Genomic DNA, 25,155 nt, shown 5'->3' with positions numbered 1-25,155 from the left:
TTTTGTTACCAATTTTATTTAAAAATTTACATGTTTCCTTTGAAAACTTAACACATATCTCTCAGTGCTAAAGCCTGCACAGTATAATTTTCTCTTGGAGTAAAAGTGGAGATACAGTTCATCAGTAACTTTGGCAAAAAAAAACAAAAACAAAAAAAAAAAAAACAACAACAAACAGAGCTCTGTACAAACTAAAAGCAAAACACACCACTGTGTACAAAAACCTATTGATGGCGTCTGCTCACATCTGGGAATTCATCCTGTGAATGGAGTGAAGAAAACAGTGGCGCCTACTATTGTAAAGACCCGAATCTCACAACAAAACAAACAAAGAAGGAAGTACACGCTGATCCTGGAAGTTAAAACGTGCACACCTTGACAGGAGTGTAAAATGAGAGGCTAAAGACATGAGCCGAATGGGACTTGTATAATAGCCAGAAGCTTTAAGTAATGTAGAGAAGTGATGTTTCCCACACAAACATAGGCACAGAGGATTTTTCTTTTGTTAGCTTAAATAATGCTGTATATGACACTGTGAAGCTGAGCCAATGCAAGCGTTAAATATCAACCATTTCAGATGAAAAGCAAGAGTATAAGGAGTGTTAAAGTTCCATTTATGTTGTTTGGTATGCTGTGTGGATATAAAATTTTCTTCTCAGAAAACTGATCAAACAAAACATGAAAGCTCTAAAAAAAAAAGAGTAAAAATATGAACCCTCAGAAAAACATAGAAAATATTATATACTGTTGGAGATTTGAATGGACTGATGTTTACTGACATGTATAAAAGAAAAAGAAAAAATAACCCAAACTGTTTCCTTCAAACAAAGTTTCTGAGCAAAGGCAATGTAGAAACTGTACGTGACACCACAGCAGAACATTGAATTTACAGGGAGATCACACGTCCTGGACGTTCATGGCCTCCTGTGGCCAGCTGTATGAGTCCAGAGTGAAGGAGTCATAATCAGGACTGTAGACGTGGGACAGCACAAACGCCTCCTTGTCTTTGGGCTCAGGATAGACTGAAGCAATGTTGTGTTTGTATGCATAGTTGACAAGCTGTCAGAGGAGAAAACAGATGGACAACTGGTGATCAGTTATTTTAATATGAAACTTTGAGGCTTGTTGTGAGCTGCTGTGACTCAGGAGGTAAAGCAGGCTGACCCCTACCCATCTACTTTCAAACTCAAATGAAAAAACACCCTGAGGGGCAATTTGTAACAAGATAACTGGATTTTGGTTCTTTCTGTTGTTTTCTGTCACAGAATATTATGAGCTAATGTTGGTTAACAATTTATAAAAACAAAATGTATGTAAACTCATGACGTTCCCATTTTGACTTGTTCCTCTGAGGGGGTTGCAAATCATCGCACAAGGGGATTGGCACATGTTTAATGCCTGATGGCCCAGCTGACGCAACTATCTGCATTTATCCAGGCTTGGGGACCGGCCCCCAGAGAACAATCCTCCTCAGGCCTGCAGCAGCGTAGGGGAGCAGGACTCAAAACGCTGACCGTTAGGTCACTGCCATCCCCTCACACGTTACCGCATGTACAGGTGGTATAAACATATAAGCAAAACAGCAGGAGGACTATATCCTTACACACAGTCTAATCCTGATGTCTAAAGATTCTAGTTAAATCTCACTGTATCCTTGGCAGAAGGAGCTGTCTTGGAAGGAGTAATTTAAGTGTTATGAGTCACACTAAAAGCTAAACTACAGTTCCTAACATTTAATATCACAAATCTTACAGACACATCATTGTATAAGAGAACGAAGAGTTGAATTTTTTTTTTTTTTTTTTTTTTTTTTAAATCAACCGGAAAATAACTTTGGATCCTGATAAACTGATTCCCTAACTACATTCAAGGAGGCAAACATTACACCATAAACAGGAACAATGAATGACCGATGCTACGGATGCTGATGTACCTACCTTCACTGCAATCTTGAAGGATACCTCTCTGATGGTGTTGAGTGGAGGATAAAGTCTTCCCTCAGCCAGATGTTCCTCTGTTACCATGTCAGCTATAGCCTAACAAAGGAAATAAGAGTTGAGGGTACAATGTGATTCCATGCCATCAAAAGGCCAACTGCTAAATATGCAGAAAAACTAATTATTATTTAGGCTATTATATGAATTCTACCTTCATCCACATAAATGTATGCATATCAACATGCACACTGTCCACAAATTAGTATCTGGGGAACACACCTCTGCAGTGGTGAGGAAGACGTCATCAGATACATGACGTACTCCGCAGGCTATGACGCCCAAAGCGACTCCAGGGAAGACGTAGGAGTTGTTTCCCTGCCCGGGGTAGAAGGTGCGTCCATCAGCCAGAGTGACTTTGCTGAATGGACTCCCACTAGCGAAGATGCCTCGACCCTGATTAAAGAAAGGATAAAGGAGGTGACACACTTGTATGAAGATAACGCAAACTTGCTGGTTTTTTTTAACGACAGACTGCTTCAATACCACAGTTAAGCAACTACTAACTACAACAGCTTTATTCGGGCCTTTTGAAACCAAACGGGTTGCAGCAGGATATGCTTTTCTTTTTTTGTCAGGTGTTAGATTATACTTGTACTGGCAGCTGGTTTTAAACCTGCTTTAAAGAATTAAAAAAAATGCAGCTACTGCAACGTCCAGTCTGAGTTTGAGCATCACCTCTGTGAGCTGGTAGCACTGCTCTGCTGTGCACTCGGCTTTGCTGGTGGGATTACTCAGAGCAAAGATGATTGGCTTCTCGTTGAAGGAAGCCATGTCTTTGATGATCTTCTCGGTAAATGCGCCTCCAATTGCGGCAACACCTGCATGACAAAGCCGAGTCAGTCTTCAGAAACCCCACCCGCTCCAATAAAACCTCATTTGTAGGATGCTGAACCTGGTGTGACATCATCTACATTAAATGTTGCTCCCAAATGTTTTTTCCTGTCTGAACAAAACTGACCAAAACAATGTGTTTTATAACTGTGTGTGCATTATTTCACCAGCACTTCCAGTCATCTCACCAATAATGGCAGTGGGTTTGATGGTGTTCACCACTTCCTCCAGTGTCTTCAGATGTGTGTGCTCATGAGCAAACTCAGCCTTCTCATGGTTTAGGTGGCTTCTTCCCTGTTGGAAAGGGAAAACTTATGTTACTGTGTTTTTTTTCTTTCAGTCCATACATTATATTTTAAAAAGTAATACCATGTGAATGAATGTGCTACCTTCACAATGAGGCCTTTTGAGTCCACCATCCAGATCTTCTTGGCAGCCTCTTCCCTAGTTAATCCCTCTTTGGCCATGGCCATTATAAGAAGATGGGCGATACCCAGAGCAGCCTGGTGGAAAAGGAAAATCAAAACAAACATAAAGAGGAAGGGATAATTGTCAAAGTTCCTGTTTCAGCTCATTTTAATGTTACAATTTATATTTCTACAGAACAGTATTAATTAAAGGAAGAAATCCTCTCACCTCGCCTGCACCCTGGAAAACAAAAGTGTGGTCTGACAGTTTGTTTTTGGTGATCTTCAACGCAGCCAAGATCCCAGCGACAGCTACAGAGGCCGTGCCTGCAAGGAAAAAAAAAAATCTTTATTCTGCTTTTTACACAGATTTGCTCTCTCGTGAAGCAACATGCACATGTGACTTCTCACAGCAGACTGCAAGAACAAGTCGTGACCAATTTGACTAGCTGGGGTATATTATTTAAAAAGACTCCCATTATGGCAAAACTGGCCAATAATGCTTGTTCATAGTAAAGTTAGGAACTGTTTAGGAATCACATGAAAAAAGCTGGTTCATTTTTTGCCTTTTTTTGTAAGCTTGAAACATTTCTTCAAACAGTAATTTTCTTTGTAAATGGATGCCAAAGATAACTGCCAAGTATACTGTTCGAAAACAATATAATAACTGATAAATCTAACGGATTTACAGCCTGACGTCTCACTCAGTCCCAGTCCAAATGTGGGAACTTAAACTTAAAGGTGTCTCTATGCACTTTTTAAAAAGCCATTGTTGACTATTAAAGCCTACAGATACTGTAAGTAGTGACTGTGTGATGAAGCCTTGCGTGGCCAAATGCTTTCCTAAAAGGTTATTACAAAGTCATATAGAAGTCCTGACATCTGCTGGTGATTTGATGCACAGCAGTTCTACAATCATCTTCAGATAAATGTGGGCTACATACCAGTAGATCTGTTCATGTGTTATGTAAGAATCAGCATACTGAGTGTGTTAATATGAGAAAATGATTCTATACTGAATGTGGTAAGAAGTGCCATCAGTCTCCTCAATCTCCTGCTGATCATAATGATCCTCGGCATCACCTCAAATCTAGCAGAACACTTGACCTGAATTTCCTCCGGCTTTTTCAGCGGCTTCGATCACATGATGAGGCAGTTACATGATTTCAGAGAAATGGAGCCTTGTTTGTCTTTTGATATCTGATATTCAAAACAATAATAATAATAATAAAAAAAAAGAAAAAAAAAAAGAAATCAGCCTAGACATGACAGGGACTTTCATAGGCACGCACAAGTCCTGTTAAAACCCTCAACATAACTTAACAGGCTTCTTCTGCTGTTAAAACTGTGAGGGAGAGGAGTAAAATTACAGAATTTTCTGAATGGAGAAGTACTCTTACTAGTAAACTTTGGTAATTTTGCAGAGTAAGCAAGGTTTTGCACTTCTGTACCAGTGTAGAAAAGCAGCTGTAGAAATCAGCTTCTTCACATCAGAAAGACACCAACCGTTATGGAAAAGCTCCAGTATTCAATAAAGAGACATATCTTTATGATATATGAACACCTGATGATTCATTTGCAATCCTCTTTAACTTTTCAGATGATTTTTGTCATGCCTCGTTATATCTTGTAACTTGAGTATAATAATAATAATAATTTAAAAAAACAAACAAATCCTTCCAACTACCTTGGATGTCATCATTGAAAGTGCAGTATCTATTCCTGTATTTATTAAGGATGCGAAAAGCGTTGCTGTTGGCAAAATCCTCAAACTGTATCAGGCAACTCATCCCATACCTGTAGAAAGACAGAACGATTAGACATAAGTATCATCTGGATAATTTTTAGTTAATCACACTTTTCCTCACTTGTCTGTCACGGCCTGCATGAACTCATCGATGAGCTCGTCGTACTCTTTTCCCCTGATTCTCTTGTGCTTCAGTCCGATGTACAGAGGGTCATCAAGCAGCACCTGGAAATTACAACAATCAATATAAAAAAACAATGTGCTATCAACTTTGTGATTGGTTCTGAGTGGACCATGACTATAAATAATAAAATAATTATCAAGTCTCACCAATAATCCTCTAAACTTGTCCCATATGGAGTTTGGGATGACTGATAATGGGCAGATACGCAGTGAAACACCAGGTCATAAAACCATAAGTCACGCTCACCTGGTTGTCAGTGCCGACGTCCAGCAGCACAGGGAGACACTGCTGAGGTCGAACCCCGCCGCAGGCTGTGTACAGCGCCAGCTTCCCAACAGGAATTCCCATCCCATAGCTGCCCAGGTCTCCCAGTCCAAGGATACGCTCCCCATCTGTCACCACAATGGCCTGGAGACAAACAAACATTATAGGAACGTGTAAAAACCAGAAGCATCTTTAACTTCTCAGGAGTTAGATGTCATTAATGTGGAGTGTACCCTGATGTCATCTTCAGGCCAAGAGTTGAGCAAGGTAGCGATGTGTCCTCGGTCGTGGATGGTGATGAAGAGTCCGCTGCAAACAGGATGAAAGACCAATTCTGTGACTTGTGTCTGCAAATAACTGGTTTTCATTCATTTTCACTGATAAATGGATTTCTACGTGTGTTTTCATACTTTTTTCTTATTACACATATTAAACACACCTGATGTCTAATATGTTTTCATTTTAGACATTAGGTGTGAAGGATTCACACCGGATGCCCTTAGTTTCCTTCATCCTTGATATGGTGGGACACAGCAAATAAACACAAGCAAACAGTGTTAAGCTCACCGTGGTCTCCTGAAAGCCAGTCCGTACTGCTGACAGGCAAGGCCAACGGTGGGAGTGTACACGATGGGCATGAATTCCTCAATGTCGGAGGTCAACACACGGTAGAACAACTTCTCGTTCCTATCCTGCAGCGTCATGAGCAGGATGTACCTGACCAAAAACACCCCTCACATTATGAGTGTTGAATCACAAATTCACTTAATAGCAATACACTGCATGCTGTTGCTCCTGCATGAGTCCAACCAATGACATGCTTTCAAGATTTCAGCCTTATTTTTTAGAAGTAAAATGGGGTGAATATGAGTGATGTTGCATCTGGAGTAAATGTTGCCATCCTTTGAAAATTGCTCCACCGGCCTTTAGTGCCACACTAATTTAACTTGATGAAAGAAAAAAAAAAGTGTTGCACTGGCAACAGCTGTTACAAACTAAAGAGGATTTGACTCTACAATTGGGACAGTATGGAACAATCTGCAATGTGATAATCTTGAAAAGCCTTTACAGATGTGTCATTGAGAGTGTCTGCATCTTACTTGTCCAGAGGGTTGGTGCGGGTCTCATAGCTCTTCATGACACGCAGTACTTGCACATCCTGGGAGAGGAAGCAGGGGGGCAGCAGGCCGTGGATGCCCAGCTGTAAACGTTCCTCCAGGGTGAATGCCATTCCCTGCAGGGTGGAAAAGGCGCCATTATACCACTGTAAGCTTGCAGAAAGTCTGCACAAAGTTGAGCCCATAAACCACACACAGGAGAGGAAAATCCACACCACAGTGATTCATGGGTTTGGAATCACACTGAGATGTAAAGTATGACTCATCTGCAAAAACACAGAGGTCTTTCTTTTATGTTTACTTCCAGTTATAACAGTTTTGGATACATGAAAACATTATAACATGTTGGAAACTCTGAGAAGCAAATGAAAGGTAAAGCTGTAATTCAACTGACATTCAGCTTCAGTGTTGTCTACCTTCTAGTTATAGCTAATGGCTTCTTCTTTTCCGTTTCTGTGTTGGCAAACTCTCCAAACAGAGACTAGAGGGGAGTGTGGGCTTTAATCTATTTATTCTGTCCAATGGAGAGGGTGCCCAGACCCACCCCCCTGTCAACTCGACTTCTCTTTCCTCTCTGTTTTGTCACTTGTCCCATTTCCTTTTCCTACACAGCAGAAAAAATAACTGACCAGGCTCAGTTTGTTATACCGTAGATAGTTTTGCACCCATGCTTTTGTAACAGATGAGTTACCATAGCCTGGGTGCTGGCACAGACGAGTGTAAAATCTGATAGTTGGTATCTACAACTGTAACTTCAGTTACAGTGTTTCTCACTGAGGAGAATTTAGGTGAAAGATGTTTGACAAAAGAGTAGAGCTGTATACAACGGCTACTAGTTTCACAGTGTAGAGGAGGACTTCTCTACACTGCTACAGTAGAGGTCACAGAGAGGACAAGGATACACAGCATGCTAAACCAGATCAGCACTAGAAAAGGAAGGGAGAAAGTCAGCTGAGAGGAAAAGTCAATAAAAAATAATCTGAAATTGCTTGTGTGGATGGAAAACTTCTCAGTCATGTAAACATGGGAAAAAGTCAGATATTTACAGAGTTAATAAAATGAAAAAATACTTTATTAATCCCCAAAGGGTATTAATAAGTTAAGAAGTTAAGTTTAAGCTTAACTTCTCACATCATGCAGGTAAAGAGGCTTTAAAGTATACCCATTAAGGTAACACTTTTAATAAGCAGTTGTAATAAAGTTAAAGAGGATGAACACATGAAGAGGAAGGGCATTTAAAAAAAAAAAAAAAAAGAGGACAGAAGGTATCAACTGCTATTAAATCAACCTTTATCCACATCTTATCATGATTACTGGCAAGTTGCAAAACGTACAATATAACTTTATCGCTTGATACAATGAAAAGAAGGACAGAAACTGATTCTGATATCTACTAAATGACTGAATCAGCATGTCATGTCTGCATAAAAGAAGAGCTCAGAGTGTAAAAACACAACACATCTTCAATAATAAAGAACAGTGAATGTACGCAGACATCAAACTGCTTCACACCAAATGTGTGACAGAAAATGGGACTGAATAGTTTTGGAAATCCAAGTGGAAGTCCACTTCCTGACTGCTTGTTTAATTGGCCTCAGGATGAGACTGCTGAGCATCTGCATTGCAAAGAACTGAAACTGACCTCCTATCAATCTCAATAAAGTAATAAACTTATCTTAAGCTGCACAATTAATTCTACATCCTTGTAGAAGTGATGTAGAAAATCTATTGTTGATGGATGCTTGGGGCTCTTTTCTACGCATGATGCACCACAACAGAAGAGCAGGATTGTTATAAATTGGACAATTATACATTGTCCAATGTATAATGGACAGCCGGAAGATCATTTCTGGCTATGCCACTCTTCTGTATATCCCGAACCTTTGACATTCATTTGATTTTAGTTGTTTTTTTTCTTCTTAAATACATGTTCCACTGTCACCGCACATGATTTGCAGGATACAACTGTGTCTGCAGACACAGTTGTTTTCACATTCCATAAAATGATCCCTGTGTGAAGAAATAATAACCATTCTTTAAAACCATGCCACAAACTGGGAGGAATCTTAACTGCTTATTGCTGTTGTTTTATGGGTCATTTCAATAAGCTGAGAGGTCACCAGTGCTCTTTATCATGACTTGGCAAAAGTAAAAATCTCAACAAATCATCATAAACATCACATGGTAGGCATAATCTAAAATGTTACATATGTAGCACTACATGTAATATCAGCGTCACATTTAACTATATGTGATTAGTTTGGATGTGGACTGTCATTACTGTGTAAAAGAAATAATATCACAAAATGTAAATACTGTAGATGCAATGTTTTCTGATTTGCATTTCTATGTTCTTTTTCATTGTGTTCTTTTAATGTTGCTGTATTTGGCACCTGTAAATTAATTTAAAAAAAAAAAAAAAAAGAATGATTTATCAATAATAACAATAGAGTTAGCTGTTGCACTGATATGCAGACCTCTTGACTGTGCATCACAGATTGCAAGGATGCTGACAGCCTCTTTCTTAAAGCTTGTGTGGTTTTATCAGCAAATGTTAAAAGACTCGTTCACCTTATTCAGGTGAGGGTTCCTGGTGATGTCGTAGCCACGCTTCTTGGTGTAAACACTGCCTTTGCGAGTGGTTCCTGAATGGCAGATCCGCACAGCCTGTACAAGGGCCCTGTCGGCCTGCAGTCCCCCAGTAGGGACACCCGGGGAAGTTGCCAGGACCCTCATCCCACCGGTGGCCGCGCGTCTGCACAGAGACATAGCGGCTTTTCCTGGGAGGGAGTTCATGCTGCCTGCAGAAATCCAGGGAAGAAAAACAGCACATATGGCATGTCCGCTGGTAGCAGCAGTCACCTTACGGCTCGGAAAGAGGACCCGCAACCCCGACATGCCAAACATATCGTAAATGATAAAAGCTCAGCCTCTGTCCCCCTGTAAACAACCCGCCTAAAGTGGGTATATCTGACCCATTAGCTGAGTCACTTCCACGGTGATAAACAACAGGTGTCGCCTCCGTACCAATGCGGCTATGAAATAGAAATAGATGAGCAGAAGATACTAAAGAACCAGCCGAAGTCTTGAATGTGTAATTCCCGGTGTGTGCAGCTGCATCAGATCTACTAGCTTCTGATAGCTGCCCGCTGCTTTTTTTTTTTTATGATAAGCAATGTTTTCCTAATGGAAGAACCGGCAAAGCTGCTAATGCTAGCTAGCATAAAGCTAAATTCACTTAGCCTCACCTGCAAACTGCGAGAAGCTGCTGTGAACCTGACTTATGTTTTCATAAAACGCACCTCTGAAACTGCCCGCCGCTTGTATTTATTGTGTGTGTTTTAACAGGGAGGAGACGTCACAGCTGATTCAGGACCCTTTGACATTGGCAGTTTCACTTCCCCAGTCACCTGACTGGAGAGTCCGCCTCTCCGAGCTCTGCAGCCACCAATGACGGCGCAGCACCGAGGCCAGCCTTCATCCCCCGGACTCCCACACGGAGAGCACACAAGGCCCCGTCCTGTTCTTCTTCAGTACATTATCACAACAGCTACATTTATTGGAAACTCTGCTTTTATATGTAATTACAGGATATACATTATGCAAAGAAAACGTTTTTTCCTAGCATTTTTAATAAAAACATAGATAAAAGTAGACGACTGAACTGAGCCGCGTTAATGGCTCCCTCTGCTGGACATCCCCTGTACAACAGCGACTATTATTGTAATGGTTAAATGAAAAAAATATGGCTTTGATCGGATTTTTGCGGTTTGTGGTGAATATCACCCTCCTGTCGCCTTTGTTTTGTTTTTGTGAACGATCATTGGAACAAAAGAGTTCAACAGAATGCAATGAACCAACTCTGTTGTATCAGTCCCACAAGGAAATGTCCAAATGCTCCTCATGGGTGTGCCAACAGGCATAGAAATACCAGCATGATTCATAAACCACAAGATACAAAATAAGCAACCACACAACCTCAATGAGAGTATGACTTCTTGCATAGCTGCTGGATTTCATTAGGTTACATCACAGTACATAGTAAACTAATATTTAAGTGACCAACCCCATTTTATTATAGAGATGACATTACTAACACTGTCAAAACTAATCCTACCATCCAATTGTTGAAGTTATTCCATAAAATGTAGCTTTTTTAAAATAAAAAAAAAAATAGTTTCCCTCTTTTTTCCCCCATTTGTACTCTTACAAGAAGCCTCCTCTAAGAGAAAAAAAAATCCTACATTCTCTTAAGTTATGTGACTTGTTTCTTTTTTAATTTTTTAAAAAATTGATTATATATGTATGTCCAAGTACAAAAAAGACACGATTTCAAAAAGTTTTTTTTGTTTTGTTTTTTTTTAATTAAAAACACATTTTCTAATCATACATTTACATTTGGATTTGTAACAATGACAGAAAAGGTGAACAAAATTGAATAGTAAACAGTGTTTTGGTGAAATGTATTTATTTACAATAAGAGTTTACAAAATGTTTACTAATCTTCAGACTTTTGTTAGTATAGATATAAAAAGACAAAATCCGAGAAGAAATTAGGCCAAAATAAAGGCTGCTAAAAACAAACAATAAGGCATAATTACCAATACATGGTAAATGAATCTAACAGTTTTCAACATCTGCTTGTAGGGACTGTATATTTACATTTGCAAACATGCTTATTTTCATCACCAGTGAGAACACACATAAAAACTAAGACAGCTTGGTGGAGTACATATTGAATATTGAAATTTTTTTAATATAAAAAAAAAAAAAAGAGGCCACACTTAAAAGAACTGCATACTATCAACAATTACAGTCTGAATTAAAATTGTCTTCAACAAACATTTTTGCTATAATCACAAGTGGTCTCTACAGAGCTCTAATATGCTGCTACAGAACATCTTCACTATCAGATTTCACAACAACTCATTCAATTTACAGCCTCCTTCGTCTTTATTTTCACCGTTGTGGAGAAAAAGATGGAAATGTTTCAGATGACTACGCTGGTGCTGCTATTGGAGCCTCTATCCTAAGTGAGAGAAAGTGAAAAGTGACAAAGGTGAGGTTATACTACAAGAAGGTATGTGCAGGTAGAGGAAAATACCACAGAGATAAAGCAGCACAAGAAGGTGAAATGAAAGAAATCAAGACAACAAAGATTCTATGCAGAGATTTACTAATACAAGTCTACAGGCTGTAGATTGTTTTACTGCTTTAGAGTGAACAGTAAAGGAAACAACTGCTATCTACATGAGTGGTTCCCAGCTTTGGTGGATTATGTTAATAGCTGTATCACGGCACCCAACCCACCCGACACAGCTGAAAACCAGCCTCTGTCACTGAGATAATGCCAAATGTAGATTTTTAAAATAATCACTTTATTCTCGGACACCCGATAAAAAAAACAAAAACAAACAAACAAAAAAAAAAAAAAAAAACAACAAAAAACAGTTAATATAAGACTAGACAAAAAGATTAAACTTCATAAATGAGAGAATAAAGAAGTTTTTTGTGGATTTGATTCATAGCTGTAACAAAAACCTACATGGCCAAAATCAGCTTTTTTCTAAAAGAATGCCAGATTTAGATGTTTAATTTGGCATAAGTAATAACTGATTATGCCTTAATGTGTTAAAAACGCATTACTTCCGCAGCTTAATCTCTTTACTTTAATGCTTTCATTTTGGCAACCCTAAAAACATTTTGACCATCCGACATTTATTTGATCAACATAGGCCAGAGGTTCTGGTTATCAAGGGCTACATACTATCCACAGGATTGGCCTGAGAAACCACCAAGCTGGCCGTTGTCTGGCAGGTTTTTGATGTATCCCTGCTCCAACACACCTGACTCAAGTTAATCAGCTATTGCACCAAACATCGTAGGCTGGATGTATTTGATGGAAGCTGGGTGTGTTGGAACAGTGATACATCAAAAACCTGCCGGACAGCGGCCCTCGAGGACAGACTTTACACTCCCCTGCTGTGGGCTATATTTGTTTTTACAAATGATCTGGCAATCCCCTGAAATGATCTTGGAAAAGGCTGACCAACAGTAGTCCTGACCATGATGCTGTTAGCAGTTTTAGACAGAAGCAGAAGGTGTCTCAGGCAAAGCATCTATCAAGTCAGGTTTAGTATGTCACACAGTTTCTCCTGCATATTTAAAACAACTGCCTGAGTTTGCTCAGTAAATACTGAAAAGCTTTCAGAAACTACATGTTTAAACATTCTGATACAAAAATAGGTTTTTCAGTCAGTCATCATTCAGTCATTGATTTCCCATATCTATTTTATCTGCAACAGTAGTCTGATGGTGCCAACACATGGCAATACAATTTAAGCCAATACATGGCAACAGGTAGGGTACACTCTGGACGGGTCATCAGTCCATCAGAGGCCACATAGAGACTAAGGGGCCAAACCCACTATGCACACTAATACACTTACAGTCCATAAAAATGTATGTTCCTGGACTTTAGGAGAAAGTTCACAAAACCACAACATGTAAACTTATACAGAGTATAGGACCAATCAAGATTTGAACTAAGAAATTTCTTGTCAAGTGGCAACATAACTCTACCCAAAGGTGTAACATTGTTGGTAGAGTTTGCAACGTCTTAGCTTTTGTGTGGGAGCATGAATGACTGAATAGCTGTTTTCATGAGCACTGAAGACCTGCTGAAATCCCTGCAGCATTCACCTCAGACCTGTTGCACGCAGAGCCCAGTGCTATATGCTTAAATATGTATTTCTGCCATTTATTTACATCTAGTAGATCCCTTGTGGTGTCTGCAATTTTAATGTTCCACAATAACTCTGGACTCTTCATAAAAACTACTTTACATAATCTCGCTGCTACGTTGAGCTGTCTCACTGTATATCAAAATGGAGCTGGGTTAAAGAGAGACCTAAAAAAAGAACTGAAAGCTGAAACAGGAGACAGGATACATTGACATGAAGAGGATAACTTTCAGCTGGTTTGGTGTGTGTGGCTTACAGAAAGGCGATTGTAGTTCCTGCGTCCGTTACTGCGCTCAGGCTCAATGGAGGAGTAGCTTGGTGGTTTCTCAGGCCAATCTTTCCCTTTGCCTCCTCTCTTCCTCCATCTGTCCTCCTCATCTGAACTCCAGGACCCTCTGCGATGCTGAGGAGGGGAGTAGCTCCTCTCTCTTCGAGCTGTTCTGCTCTGCAGCTCCTCTATTAGATCATCCCGACTTCGGGTGCGTGGCCTAGACCCACCTCTTCTCCTCCCCGCTGAACCTCCACTTTCATTCCTTGAGCCCCTGTGTGGCGCTCTTCCCCGCCTGTTGTTCCAATCCGAATCGTCACTATAATCACGCAGGATCCCCCGTCTGGGAGGAGAGACATCTCTGTCTCTGTACCCACGGCTGTCTCGCTGGAAGCCTCCTCCAGAGCGATTGGTGCTCCCACTGGACTGGCTGGACATTCTGGGCCCGCCCCTGGCTACATCTCCACCAGAAGGACCCTTATGTGAAGAAAAGCTGGGTACACGCTGGACAATAGGAGGCAAAGTGATCACCCTTCTCTCCATCCCTCTCACCCCCATCTCATCCAGCGCTGACAACATGCTTGGGGGCCCAGGTGTGTAGGGGACTGCTGGAGGAGTGGGCTGGGGCTGCAGATGAGGCTGCAGAGGAGGCATATTTTGAACAGTATGTGGAGCTATCTGAAGTGCTCCAACATCCAGCCCCCTCACCTGGTTCTCCAGGTAGTCCAATACCTGGTTAGTACCTTGAACATTGCTGCGCAGACTCCCATTGACATGGTGATGAGGCGGGGGAGGAGGAGGCTGCTGCTGCTGTAGGGGCATGGGTAACAGCTGGATAGGAGCCATGGCGAAGTCGTGCTTGGTTGGGTAATCTGTGTATGAACCTGGAGCAAAAAAAATCAGTGAGATTAGCTTGTGACAAAACGCACAGTATTATTGTGACACAGTAAAGGTCTGGTAACTTTCTGTTTCTTTCTCACTTAGTTATGTAAACACTTTTAGGATCCACACTATCATTTTTCATATTTTCATTCGCTGGGTTGACAGAGTGTTAACTAACTGGGTGCACACATTTAGTTAAATTATTTTGTCACCTTGTTAATTTGGTTTATTTTGTAACCTTGTCTATTTGCTTTGCTTTCAGTTAATATACTTTCCTTTTGAGTTGCCAGTTCCTGTGTGAAGTTCCCAAGCCTGCCAAAGAAAAGAGTCCTGGCTGCACTGGAGCTCCTTAAATCAGGCTGAGGCCTAATTGGTCAGTGCCATGTTTTAAGGAGGGAAGTGTCAGCTGTGTTTTGCATTATTTGGGAACTTCAGATTGTTAAGTTTATTATCTTAACAGGTTACATGTAACACTATCCTGATAAGTTAAGTTTATGTTATTTTTTGTATATAGTATTGTATTGTCCCCCCCCCCCCCTCGTGTGTCAAAATGGCCTGATCAGCCAGTGTATACATGTGTCCCTTGTTTCAGTTTTAAATTCCTTATGATAATGCCCATGTTGAAGTTTGCTTTCTTTGACCTCTTTTATGGGCGCAAAGTTATTGCACTAAAAGATTTATTTTGATATTTTTGTTAAACAAATGTAGACATCATTTTTTTTTTTTAAATTCCTTGTGCTTCTTGTTTTTTTTGCGGCTCGTTCCCTCACAAGTATAAAACAACATTAAACCTGCAACATCAATTATTCAAGCAAAGAATGGCAGCTGAAATCTGAGAAAACTAGACTGATATTCATATTCTTCAGGTTTAACATACTTTTTTTTTCTTGTTATAAATATGTGCATGTGGAGGAGTTGATTTCCTCATGCCTGCGTAGCCAAACCAAACAAATAAGCCTTTGGTAAGTCAACAAATCATTCAACGACAGTGTTATCCTACTTTTATTCACCTGAATACAATATGGGCACACCCTGGGAGGAGGCATTGGAGCTGATGGGGGCATAAATGGGTTGGCCATTCATCCAAGGAACCATAGCCTTCTGAGCCTCGCGCAGCATCCGGTGCTGCATCACAGCTGGAAACAAAACAGAAAGGTGAACCATTACAAAGTAGGAGATTAATACAAGTTTAAGCTTTGTCTCACCTTATAGACATATACTCAATTACTCAGAGCTTGTAACAAATTCGGTTTTGGTCTTCAGAACAGATATTCACAATCAGCTATCATACTGAATTTGCCAGACTTCATTGTCCAATACTACTGGTCATAAAAGACAAGTTTTAATATAAAAGTTTAAGCTTACAAAGCAAGATGTTGCTGAATTTGGTAATCCTTAGTTATTCATCGTTTTAATACATTTGTTACCAACCAGTGGTCCAATTACACATTGAGGCTTTGTTAAATGTTGAGGTTATTTAAAGACGCAATTCAAACATTTTCTCAGTGACATGTCCCTAATGATGACTAATTCAACATCCAAATAGCACCACACCTGTTAATGTTTGTTTGGTTGGTGCATTTGAGATGGCTCAAGCTCCACAGTGGAAATGTTTTACAGCCAAGTATTTCTCACCATACTTTTTTTTTTTTTTTTTACATACACAAACATGTAGCATTATTAATGTTTAATTTTTCATTTTTGGAGTGCATCATCAATGGAGGATAGTCATTATGTTTTGTTAATATCTCTTTTGTTGGTCCATTTTTGTCATATCTTCGAGCTGGATTGTGACAAAATGCACCTCTGTTTGTAAACAAACAAACAGAAAGGTCTTACCTTTTTCTGGGCAGCAGCACGTCTGAGGACAACATGGGCAGCGGACGTAGCAACAGCACTTTTGCGGGCAACACTGACAGCAGCAGATGCTTAACAGAATGATGAGCAGGAGAGCGCCGATGATGATCAACAAGACAGTCAGCCAGTCTGAAACAAGAAGACATCTGTCACTTTATGCCTTCAATTTCAACATGAGCGCAACAATCTGACCTTAATGAAGGAACTCACGGAACACAATTAGTTTGATTTCACGATCTGAGTCCCCTGTTGTGTCTCCATTCGCGTAGATGCTGCAGTAATACATACCGTTGTCCCACCACATCACCTCATTTATCACCAAATCAGCCGCTATTAACAGAAAACACAGTAGTATGAGCAAGTACTACATTTAAATTCTACATGGCAGGTTCTCTACAGTCAAATACATATAAAACACTTTTCTAAAGAAGCGCTGAACCTGAACAGCAAAACCTTCACTGACAACTGAATATCTTGGTGTCGTTTCCGTTTCTAATGTAGCATTTATCTTGTTCACTTGAACTTTATCAGGAAGAGGAATAATACTAGCAAGTAGCATGCACAGAATAAAGATACAGACTGTAAACCTTCTGTGAATTTCTCTGCATACATATGAATGAAAGTAAATAAATAAATGTCAAATTTTAAGATTGGACAAGAGCAAAAAAAAAACAAAAACCATTATTGTGGAATTTAACTCACAGTTCTGGATGGTGATTTTACGATTTCTGTACTCTGAATCCAGTATGGGCTCACTGGTGCCTCTCTTCTGGATCACTGTCCGAACTGTTCGCTGGCTATCTTGGCAGTCATCCGCAGGATCCTGTCCCAGTTGCAGAGCTGCCTGATAGGCTTCAGAAGCGGGGAAAACAGTGGAAGTGGTTTATTTCACTGTAGCTTTAGATCCGTGTCAGCACAACATTCTGTTGCCACATTTTAAGGCAAGCGAACGTTGGACGTTTAAGGTCTTAAAGCTCCCCTTGATACTAAAATATCTTTACGTTTGAATTAGTCTATTGCTGAAGTTATAAAGTAATGGTGGACCTGGACAACATCACCAGATGTTTGATAAAAGCAGAAAAAGAAAACAACTAGTTGCTACACCTGTACAGAAAAGAAGACCTACAGCAACAAAACAAAGCTGACAATCATCAGAAGAGCCTATAAAAAGACATACAATCTGGAAAAAATAAAAACAAAGAAAATGTGAATGACTACAACAACAAAAAGGAAAAAACAAAAAATAACAAGAGCAATGAAGTTATATTCAAAGATCAGTGTTGTGCATTTGAACATGTTCACTGATTACAAGGGCTGTGACTATGTTTTCGTCCTGATTTGATTCGATTCTAATATTTTGGGTGCAGATTTGATTTAAATTGCAATTCTCATGATTCCCTGATATTGCTGTTTTTTGTAGTATAAAAACAAACAAAAAAAAGTGCAAAACCTTTTTTTTTTTTAATTTGTCATTTTTCTTGACTAAATTTAGGAAACAAACAAAAAAAATAGCCAGATCATAATTCTGCTGCTATAATGCCCAAGAAGACAAGTAAAAAGATAAATAAAAACAAGTGACAACAATTTTATTATGGATTATTTTTTATTTATTTGGATGTTTTTGGGTTGTTTTTTTTTAACAAAAAATCTATTTAAAATTGGGAAGCAAAAAAATCTTGATATATTTGATTTTTCAATTTGATTTTCCCATCTCTACTGATTAGTAGTTTTTCTGTAAATACCGAACTGAACACAATGCATTTGCAATCAAAGAACATGAATGTGAACTAGTTTGGATTCTGTAAGGTTTTCTAACAGTCACAACCTACATTTTCACACACACTACGGTTACTTCAAACCATTAGCATAACCCAGCAATGCTCCGCGGTAACAATGGTGCAGTCAGTCTTTGAAATGGAAAGTGGAGGTGAAAGGAGAGAGGTGGCAGATGCAGAGTGTGCATCATATGCTTTGTGCGGTGATTGTTCTTCACTGGAATATTACATACTGTCTGTGAAGGAAACAGACTGTAAGAAAACAAAACATTTGTGTGCACAAAATGTCTGTCTGCTCTTGGAAAGCAAGTCTGAATGTTAGCCTCATCGACTTCTAACTTGCAGAGTAACGTAACAGAGTTGAAGCATCCCTTCAGTGTGAGGGGATGTCTGCAAGTCCTCTCTCTCACACACTCACTCTCTCACTCAGGTGTAAGACCCCTGCCAACAGCCCCAAATGACCCAGATCACATTGCCTGCAACCTTGAGATATGACTTCCAAGGTTAGCTGCAGGTTTTACCATATTTGTACACTTTATTAAACATACAAAATGCCTCCTGATGCTAATCCAAGAAAATATATAGAACAACATAAAGTTCTAAATCATCAAAGATCAGGCTACATTCCATCTACTTCACTGAGATTCATGTTCAGCATAAAAATATGAGAAGATGTGAGTACTAGGGGTGGGAAAACCGAGTTTAAAAAAAAAGAAGAGATTTTTTGATTTACATTTTTAAAATAGTTTTCTTTTGTTAAAAAATTGATTTTTTTTTCAATAAAAATAATTATAAATGTTTTGCCATTTTCATTTATCTTTCTACTTGTCTTCTTGGGCATTATAGCAGCAGAATGACGTTCTGGCTACTGTGTTGTTTTTTTCCAAACTGAAATTAAGAAAAATGACGAGCAAAAAAAAGTTTTGTACATTTTTTTTGTTTTTAATCAACAAAAATCAGTAATATCAAAGAATTGTGAGACTCACAATTTAAATAGAACCGGCACCCAAAAAAGTCAGAATTGAATTGGGACAACAGCATATCGTCACAGCTCTAGTTAGTACTGACCACTTACTACTGCATAACTTTTTAGTTTTTTTTTTTTTTTTTTTTAAAGTAATGTCTTGCAATATTATATTAGCACTCTTTTCTGGTTGACAATGATAAATTGCTAAAAACAACTGAAATTAACTCAACTTCAAACTAGTTCAAAATTGAAATGGTAAGCTATGAACATGAACTATTCATTTCAAACTGAGTGAACTTAACTTTGAACTTGCACAACACTGTCAGTGATGAGTATGTTTGTAGAAATACATCCACACCCTTACACAGATCAGAGGTAACCACCAAGCTTTCAATTACTTTTTGGCATTTGTGCACTGCCCTTTAGTGACCAGCTGCAAGTGTGCAGCTCAAGTTAAATAATCCATTTCCGCAGCATAGCTTATGGAAATATTAATAGCAGCCAGCCATGTTTAACAATTCATTTAATTTGTGTGTTTTTCCTGTGTGACCAGTCTGATCAGAGCTACGGTGAAAAGGTCAACTACAATGCACAAAAAGAAAGACAAATCCTCACACTAAAGCAGCCACCAGTAATCTCATTGTGCACAATTTTACTGGAAAAAGTGAAATTCTGTTTGGAACTTTTGTACAAATGTTACATGCTGAATCTTGAAATGCAATAAGTGTGAGAATTGTTGTCAATTCCTGGATCAAATGTTGCAACAAATGTTGAAGGGAACATACTTGTTGGATTTATCGAAGAATTGCCTATAAAGTTGAACACACTGACAAATTAGAATTTGTTCAAGTTTCTTTTTTCTGGTGGAAAAAGAGAAATTAAGAACAGGGGAATTTAGTGATTTAGTATATGTAGGACAACGTGGATCTTTGGACTAAAGTTATATCTGATAATGTCACTCAGACAATTGAGTCAAACATGCTGCGGCCATAATGAACAAATATCATGTTGCACATCAGTTTGAGATTGACCTCTTTAGAATAACAGTTTACATGTTTACCACCTGGGATTTGTTTGTTTATTGGAGTATGTATATTGTATATTTTGAGTATATAAACAGATTGACACTGAAAACTAAACAATTACAGTGAATCACAAAGATAAAGAAAAATCACAGAAGAAAGGAATTAAACTCATCTAAAATATCTAAAAATGAACCACTATCCCTTTCAACAGCTGCTTTTTGTGCACTTTGGTGCAACAAGTGGAAAACCAATATTTGGGTTCAGGTCTACCTCTCTGAAACTCTATAAATATAACCATGCACACATAAGTGAAGTCTTTCCCAATTCTGAAACACTCATCCATCTTGCTTTTAAAAGATTATTTGTGCAAGAAGTTGTTGCAACGACTAACAAGCAGCATGTTTTTTTCAACAGCTCAGTTTCCACTGATTTGTACTTGGACACTGATCTTCCCTTTTCCATTTCCAGTGCAGATTTTCCGCAGAATATTATGATAAGTACCACAAAGAAGAAGAATTATAACCAAAACTCAAAGACAACTTGCAACTGGTGGCACAGGTGAAAATACAGAAAACAAAAATAAAACAAAGTGCAAATGAGCCTTAAAAAGAAAGTTATGGCTCCATAGGAGGTGTACCATCTAGTGAACAAAATTTGAGTGTCCCACTGCAATCTACAGATACAAAAATACAAATACACAAAAACAACCCCGCCACCAAACAAAAAACAAAGACCAACTTGGTCATGTCATTAAAATGCAGCTGCTGCAGCTTCAAATGTGGTGCCACCGGCCTGTTTGGAGATTCATCATTTTAAGTTAGACAGTATTCCAAAATTTCAAGTAATTTTACAGTAATTTTATGTTGCATATGAAGATATTTTCTGCTGGGTTGACCAATTTTTTAACACACAAGCACAACAACATCGCCCTCTCCTTCAGTAGCCAGACTCACCTGTAGAGTAGTACTCCAGAATTGGGTCCTTACAGAAGGACTTGAACCTCCAGGTGACAAGGACTTCCTGAATATTTGCTGAAGTCGAGTAGTCGCAGCGGAGAATCACGGATCCAAAAAGCATTGTTCTCCTCTCTGTCTCTGGAACAACCACCTGAATAGACAGCAGCTCTGACACAAACGGAGATGTCATGTAAATTATGACATGCTGACATGACACAGTTTAGTTTACAGTAGCTTCAGGCTGAAGATAAAAATCTGACCAAACTAGCTAACAGTGTACAGCACACACTGCTCTATATTTCATTTGAAAAAATGACATCTGTCAGCTGTATTTTGTATTTTGTGGACACATGTTGATGACAGGAAACACATATACTAATAAACAAGTGTTAAACACAGTTAGTGTAAAATATCTTCTTGAATAAGTGACTGAGCTCCCGAGTTATTATAAAAACATGTAGCAGCTTTTGCTTTGTGTCAGCTTATTTTAAAAACTGGGGCGTTTATTAAAAAAAATAAATAAATAAATAAATAAATTTCTTTGTCATACCATAATATTTCACAACCCATTTACTTGACTATAATTTAAAAAACAAAACAACTTAAGATCAAACTGGACTGGAGAAGTGGTTGTCTGCTGTTTTAAACCTAGATAAAAAGCTAAATAACTTCTCATGTAAACATCACAGTGTCGTAACAATGGCTAAAACTGGAGAATACACTAGTAAACCTTCAAAGTACAAATATAAATGACTTATCTAAAATCTATGCTGTAACTGAACAGCACCAGTAACTAAACTGGATAACCAAATGTCCAGGTGCATCAGAAAGACATAACTTCCCTACAGAATCCAGCAATTATTTTAAATAGATGTAAAAGAAACACAAGTCAAAGAAGTTTGTCAGATGATCTTATTTATAAATAAAATTATTTCAATGACCAAATAAAACAATAGATTGCTGTTTGCAATCTATGTTATCTTGGATCAAAGTGTTTGGAAACCACAGCTATAGACTCAACAATGCTGGAAAACTAACTGCAGAAAAAACTCTGATCCAACAATTACAACATCATAATTTAGCAAATAAATCAATAAATAAAGTAAGGTGTATATGCAGATACGGCCATAACTGTAGAGCAATATTAAAACTAGTTTTAACAACATCAACACAGTTTCTGGAAATTCTTGGACAAATTTATGGAAGTATAGGGAGGGTAGGGACGTTTTCAACCTAGCTTAGAAAAATAAAACCAAAAAAATAAAAAATAAAAAAATCCACAAACAACTAAACCATTAAATCCTATTCACTTTATTGCAACACTGACTGGATATTAACTTATTTTGCAGCCTGTGGTCATAAAATTGTGCCAAGCCCATCATAATTAAAAAGACCAAAATTTTATAATAGTTTCTACAAAATGCAGTACAGCAAAGCCAAAAGGTCTTGTCTAAAACCTGTTCGAGTCTAATAAACAGTTTCCTTAGGTGCAGTAAATGATATATGTACTAGAGACTTAGTTTCTCTCACAAAGAGAAAAAAAAAGGTGTGTACACACCAGACAACAGTTGGCCATGTTGTCTGTTTACACCTGTCGATGATTAACTTGGATTTGCTGTTAGTTTCGACTATTTGGTTAAATTCATTCTCCATTGGTCAATTCTAAAAGAAAACAGACTCAATTTGAGTTGTTAACAAACTTTAATTATAAAACACGTTTACGATAAGACCTTTAAACCCTCACCTGTTGGCAGGTGGACCAACAGAAGCGCCACAAGTATCAGATTTCCCATTTCGTCGCCTTTTATCCTTCCGCGAAAACTTCACTCTTTGTCATGTAAACGACTGAAAATCCACGAAATAAATCCGGAATATTTGTTCAAATCCGTCATATAACAGTTGTACTGCATAATCGCCAGTTTTTTCCACCTAAGACAACATATTAGTCAAGGGGTGATTGTGGTCTTCAGTGCAACTTTCCCATGGAATGGCGGAGTCTTCCATCCCCTCCCCCATTCCGCTTCGGGTGACATCACAAGCTCCGCCCCCTGTGACAGGTGCATGATGGAGGACAGAAAGGTGAAGCGGAAAGAAGAAAAAGGCACCTTTTCCTTTTTCTCTTTGTCCTGCTGTTATGTACTTTGTTTAAATTAACTGCTTTGTATGGATAACCTATTTGTACAACCTGTCACTGTTTTAATAAAGTTAATTTAAAAAAAAAAAAAAAAAAAAAGGCATGGGAAAATAATAAACCAACACTGCCAGAGTTTACTCTTGTGCTCCTGTTCGGTGTAAAAGCATGCGCATATCCAAAATGTACAAATTTTTTAAGAGTAAAGTCAAGGCTGTGCATTAGAAAAAAACAAAACAAAACAATAAATAAAATGTTTCTTTCAGTCGGTACATTTTTGTCCTCTGTATGACGTCTGACTGGGGGAACATTAATATATGTTTGCAGGAATATTATTGATCTGTTGCCAGTTAACATAGTTAGTTGTCAAACTTAGTTACTCACTATGCAGTTTTTGCATTGTGTGATTTATTTTTCCAGCCTTTTGTTGCTCCTGTGGGTTGTTTTTTTTTAGATGTGTATCTGCCATCCAATTCAAAATGAGCTAATTCAAAGGGATCCAGTGTTTCACAACCAACCACATTTTAAGACAACAAATCAGGCATAAACTTCACAGCTTTATTGGTGCAAAATAGAAGAAACAGGAGGGAGACCAACAGAGAGCTTCAAGTAAAGCTGTGTTTGGATGAGTTTCCATCATGTTTGCCAACTGCTTGAGATTAAAGTTCACTTTCAGGATAAGTCATTTTGAGAGCTGGAGCTCTTTGTGTGAGGATGTTTACACCTTTTCTTAGAAAACATGGACCCTGGCCAGCCTTACACTAAAAAACACAAAACAAGGCTATTTGAGTTGGACTCAAGTACTGCTGGCAGCTCTCTGAAGAGTGTTGGAAAACCACTGAAAAATGCTGCAGAGATTAAAAACTCGTCACATTCTCCACACTCCCCACACCAAATCCTCGATTCCTTCTTTATCAGTTTCTAGTGAGAACATGCTGTTCCCTCCATTTTATGTGTATTTATACACAGTGTGTTCCTAATGTTGACACTGTGATTAACAGTCTGTGCCATAAAATACCTTTTGTTTCAACATGTACTCTCATTTTCTAAAAATTGTAGTAAAAACAAAGTAGAAACAAAAAGAGTACATACATATGATAAATTTGTACACATTGTTGCTAAATCGTGCTAGCTGTGTATTTCTGTGATAAATGTTGTAACCATGTGTTTTAATGCATTTGCCCAAAGCACACAAGTACAGTTTTACAATTATCAGATAAAATCAAAGTTTTTAGTCGGATCATATCAAAATATGTTTTGATATTAACTCAATTGAGTTTAATATACTGCAATATGACATATGAAATATGACAATACGCAAATCCATCAGGTCAAAAGGACACTGTGAAATGATTCAAACTGCCCAGGCCAAATTACAACCAAATAATTATAAATAAGTAAATATAAGTGAGCTTGAAATTATCCTTCTGACCCGGTGTGATACAGGACTCTAACTATGGGGAAAATATGCAAATAATTACAGATAAAAAGCTTTTTATTACAGGTTGTTCACACTTAAAATAGGCTTGTTTATTCAAATTAAATCTTGAGTACTGCACAGATTATAAAACTGTACAAATAAAGTTTAAACTCAAAACAAGACAAACTTAACATATTGATTTATAGAAGAGAATATCACACAGTATTTGGCACCAAGTGACTTAGACCCTGAATTGAAAAAAAAAGCTTTATTGTGAAAAACCTATAGGAAATCAAATAGATAAGAAGAACAGATCAATAAATATCAGCTGACATTTTTTACGTTTCATGAAATGATAATTGTGAAGTCAATATGAGAAGTGTTCACACCTGAATTTATCAAGCATTTGCAGAGAAACTGATACAAGTCTAAGGTGTGAAAATGTCAAATGCAAAGAAGAAACATAATTAAAATATACAGACAACGCTTACTTTTGTTGATTCTTTTTTACTTAAGTTACTTCTCAAAAAGCATCTAATAACAGGTTTCACTTACAGTAATTTATTCTTCTGTCAGATTTATG

At 38.3% G+C, this 25,155-nt stretch overlaps 2 protein-coding genes across 2 annotated transcripts; both read right to left on the bottom strand.

The window, feature by feature from the left end:
- On the bottom strand, window positions 1-9,932 carry me3 (malic enzyme 3, NADP(+)-dependent, mitochondrial). The gene is made up of 15 exons (XM_079254797.1): window positions 9,797-9,932; window positions 9,120-9,349; window positions 6,531-6,664; window positions 5,998-6,147; window positions 5,664-5,739; window positions 5,413-5,574; window positions 5,104-5,207; window positions 4,923-5,032; window positions 3,465-3,562; window positions 3,218-3,331; window positions 3,017-3,122; window positions 2,673-2,815; window positions 2,217-2,390; window positions 1,938-2,036; window positions 1-1,059 (listed from the first exon to the last, which is right to left on the bottom strand). The coding sequence occupies exons 2-15, from the start codon at window positions 9,342-9,344 to the stop codon at window positions 898-900; spliced, it is 1,857 nt and encodes a 618-aa protein (XP_079110923.1). The 5' UTR covers window positions 9,345-9,349; window positions 9,797-9,932; the 3' UTR covers window positions 1-897.
- Window positions 9,933-11,538: 1,606 nt separating this feature from the next.
- On the bottom strand, window positions 11,539-22,814 carry LOC306766696 (immunoglobulin-like domain-containing receptor 1; the record flags this gene model as incomplete). Its single annotated transcript, XM_079254514.1, has 8 exons — window positions 11,539-11,577; window positions 13,548-14,443; window positions 15,452-15,577; window positions 16,281-16,427; window positions 16,509-16,628; window positions 17,001-17,150; window positions 21,019-21,189; window positions 22,766-22,814. The coding sequence occupies 8 exons, from the start codon at window positions 22,812-22,814 to the stop codon at window positions 11,539-11,541; spliced, it is 1,698 nt and encodes a 565-aa protein (XP_079110640.1).
- Window positions 22,815-25,155: the final 2,341 nt, after the last annotated feature.

This window comes from Telmatherina bonti (genome assembly GCF_933228915.1).
Source record: "Telmatherina bonti genome assembly, chromosome: 15".
NCBI lineage: Eukaryota > Metazoa > Chordata > Actinopteri > Atheriniformes > Telmatherinidae > Telmatherina > Telmatherina bonti.
Note: the sequence above shows the minus strand (reverse complement) of the source record. Positions and strands in the feature narration are given on the sequence as shown.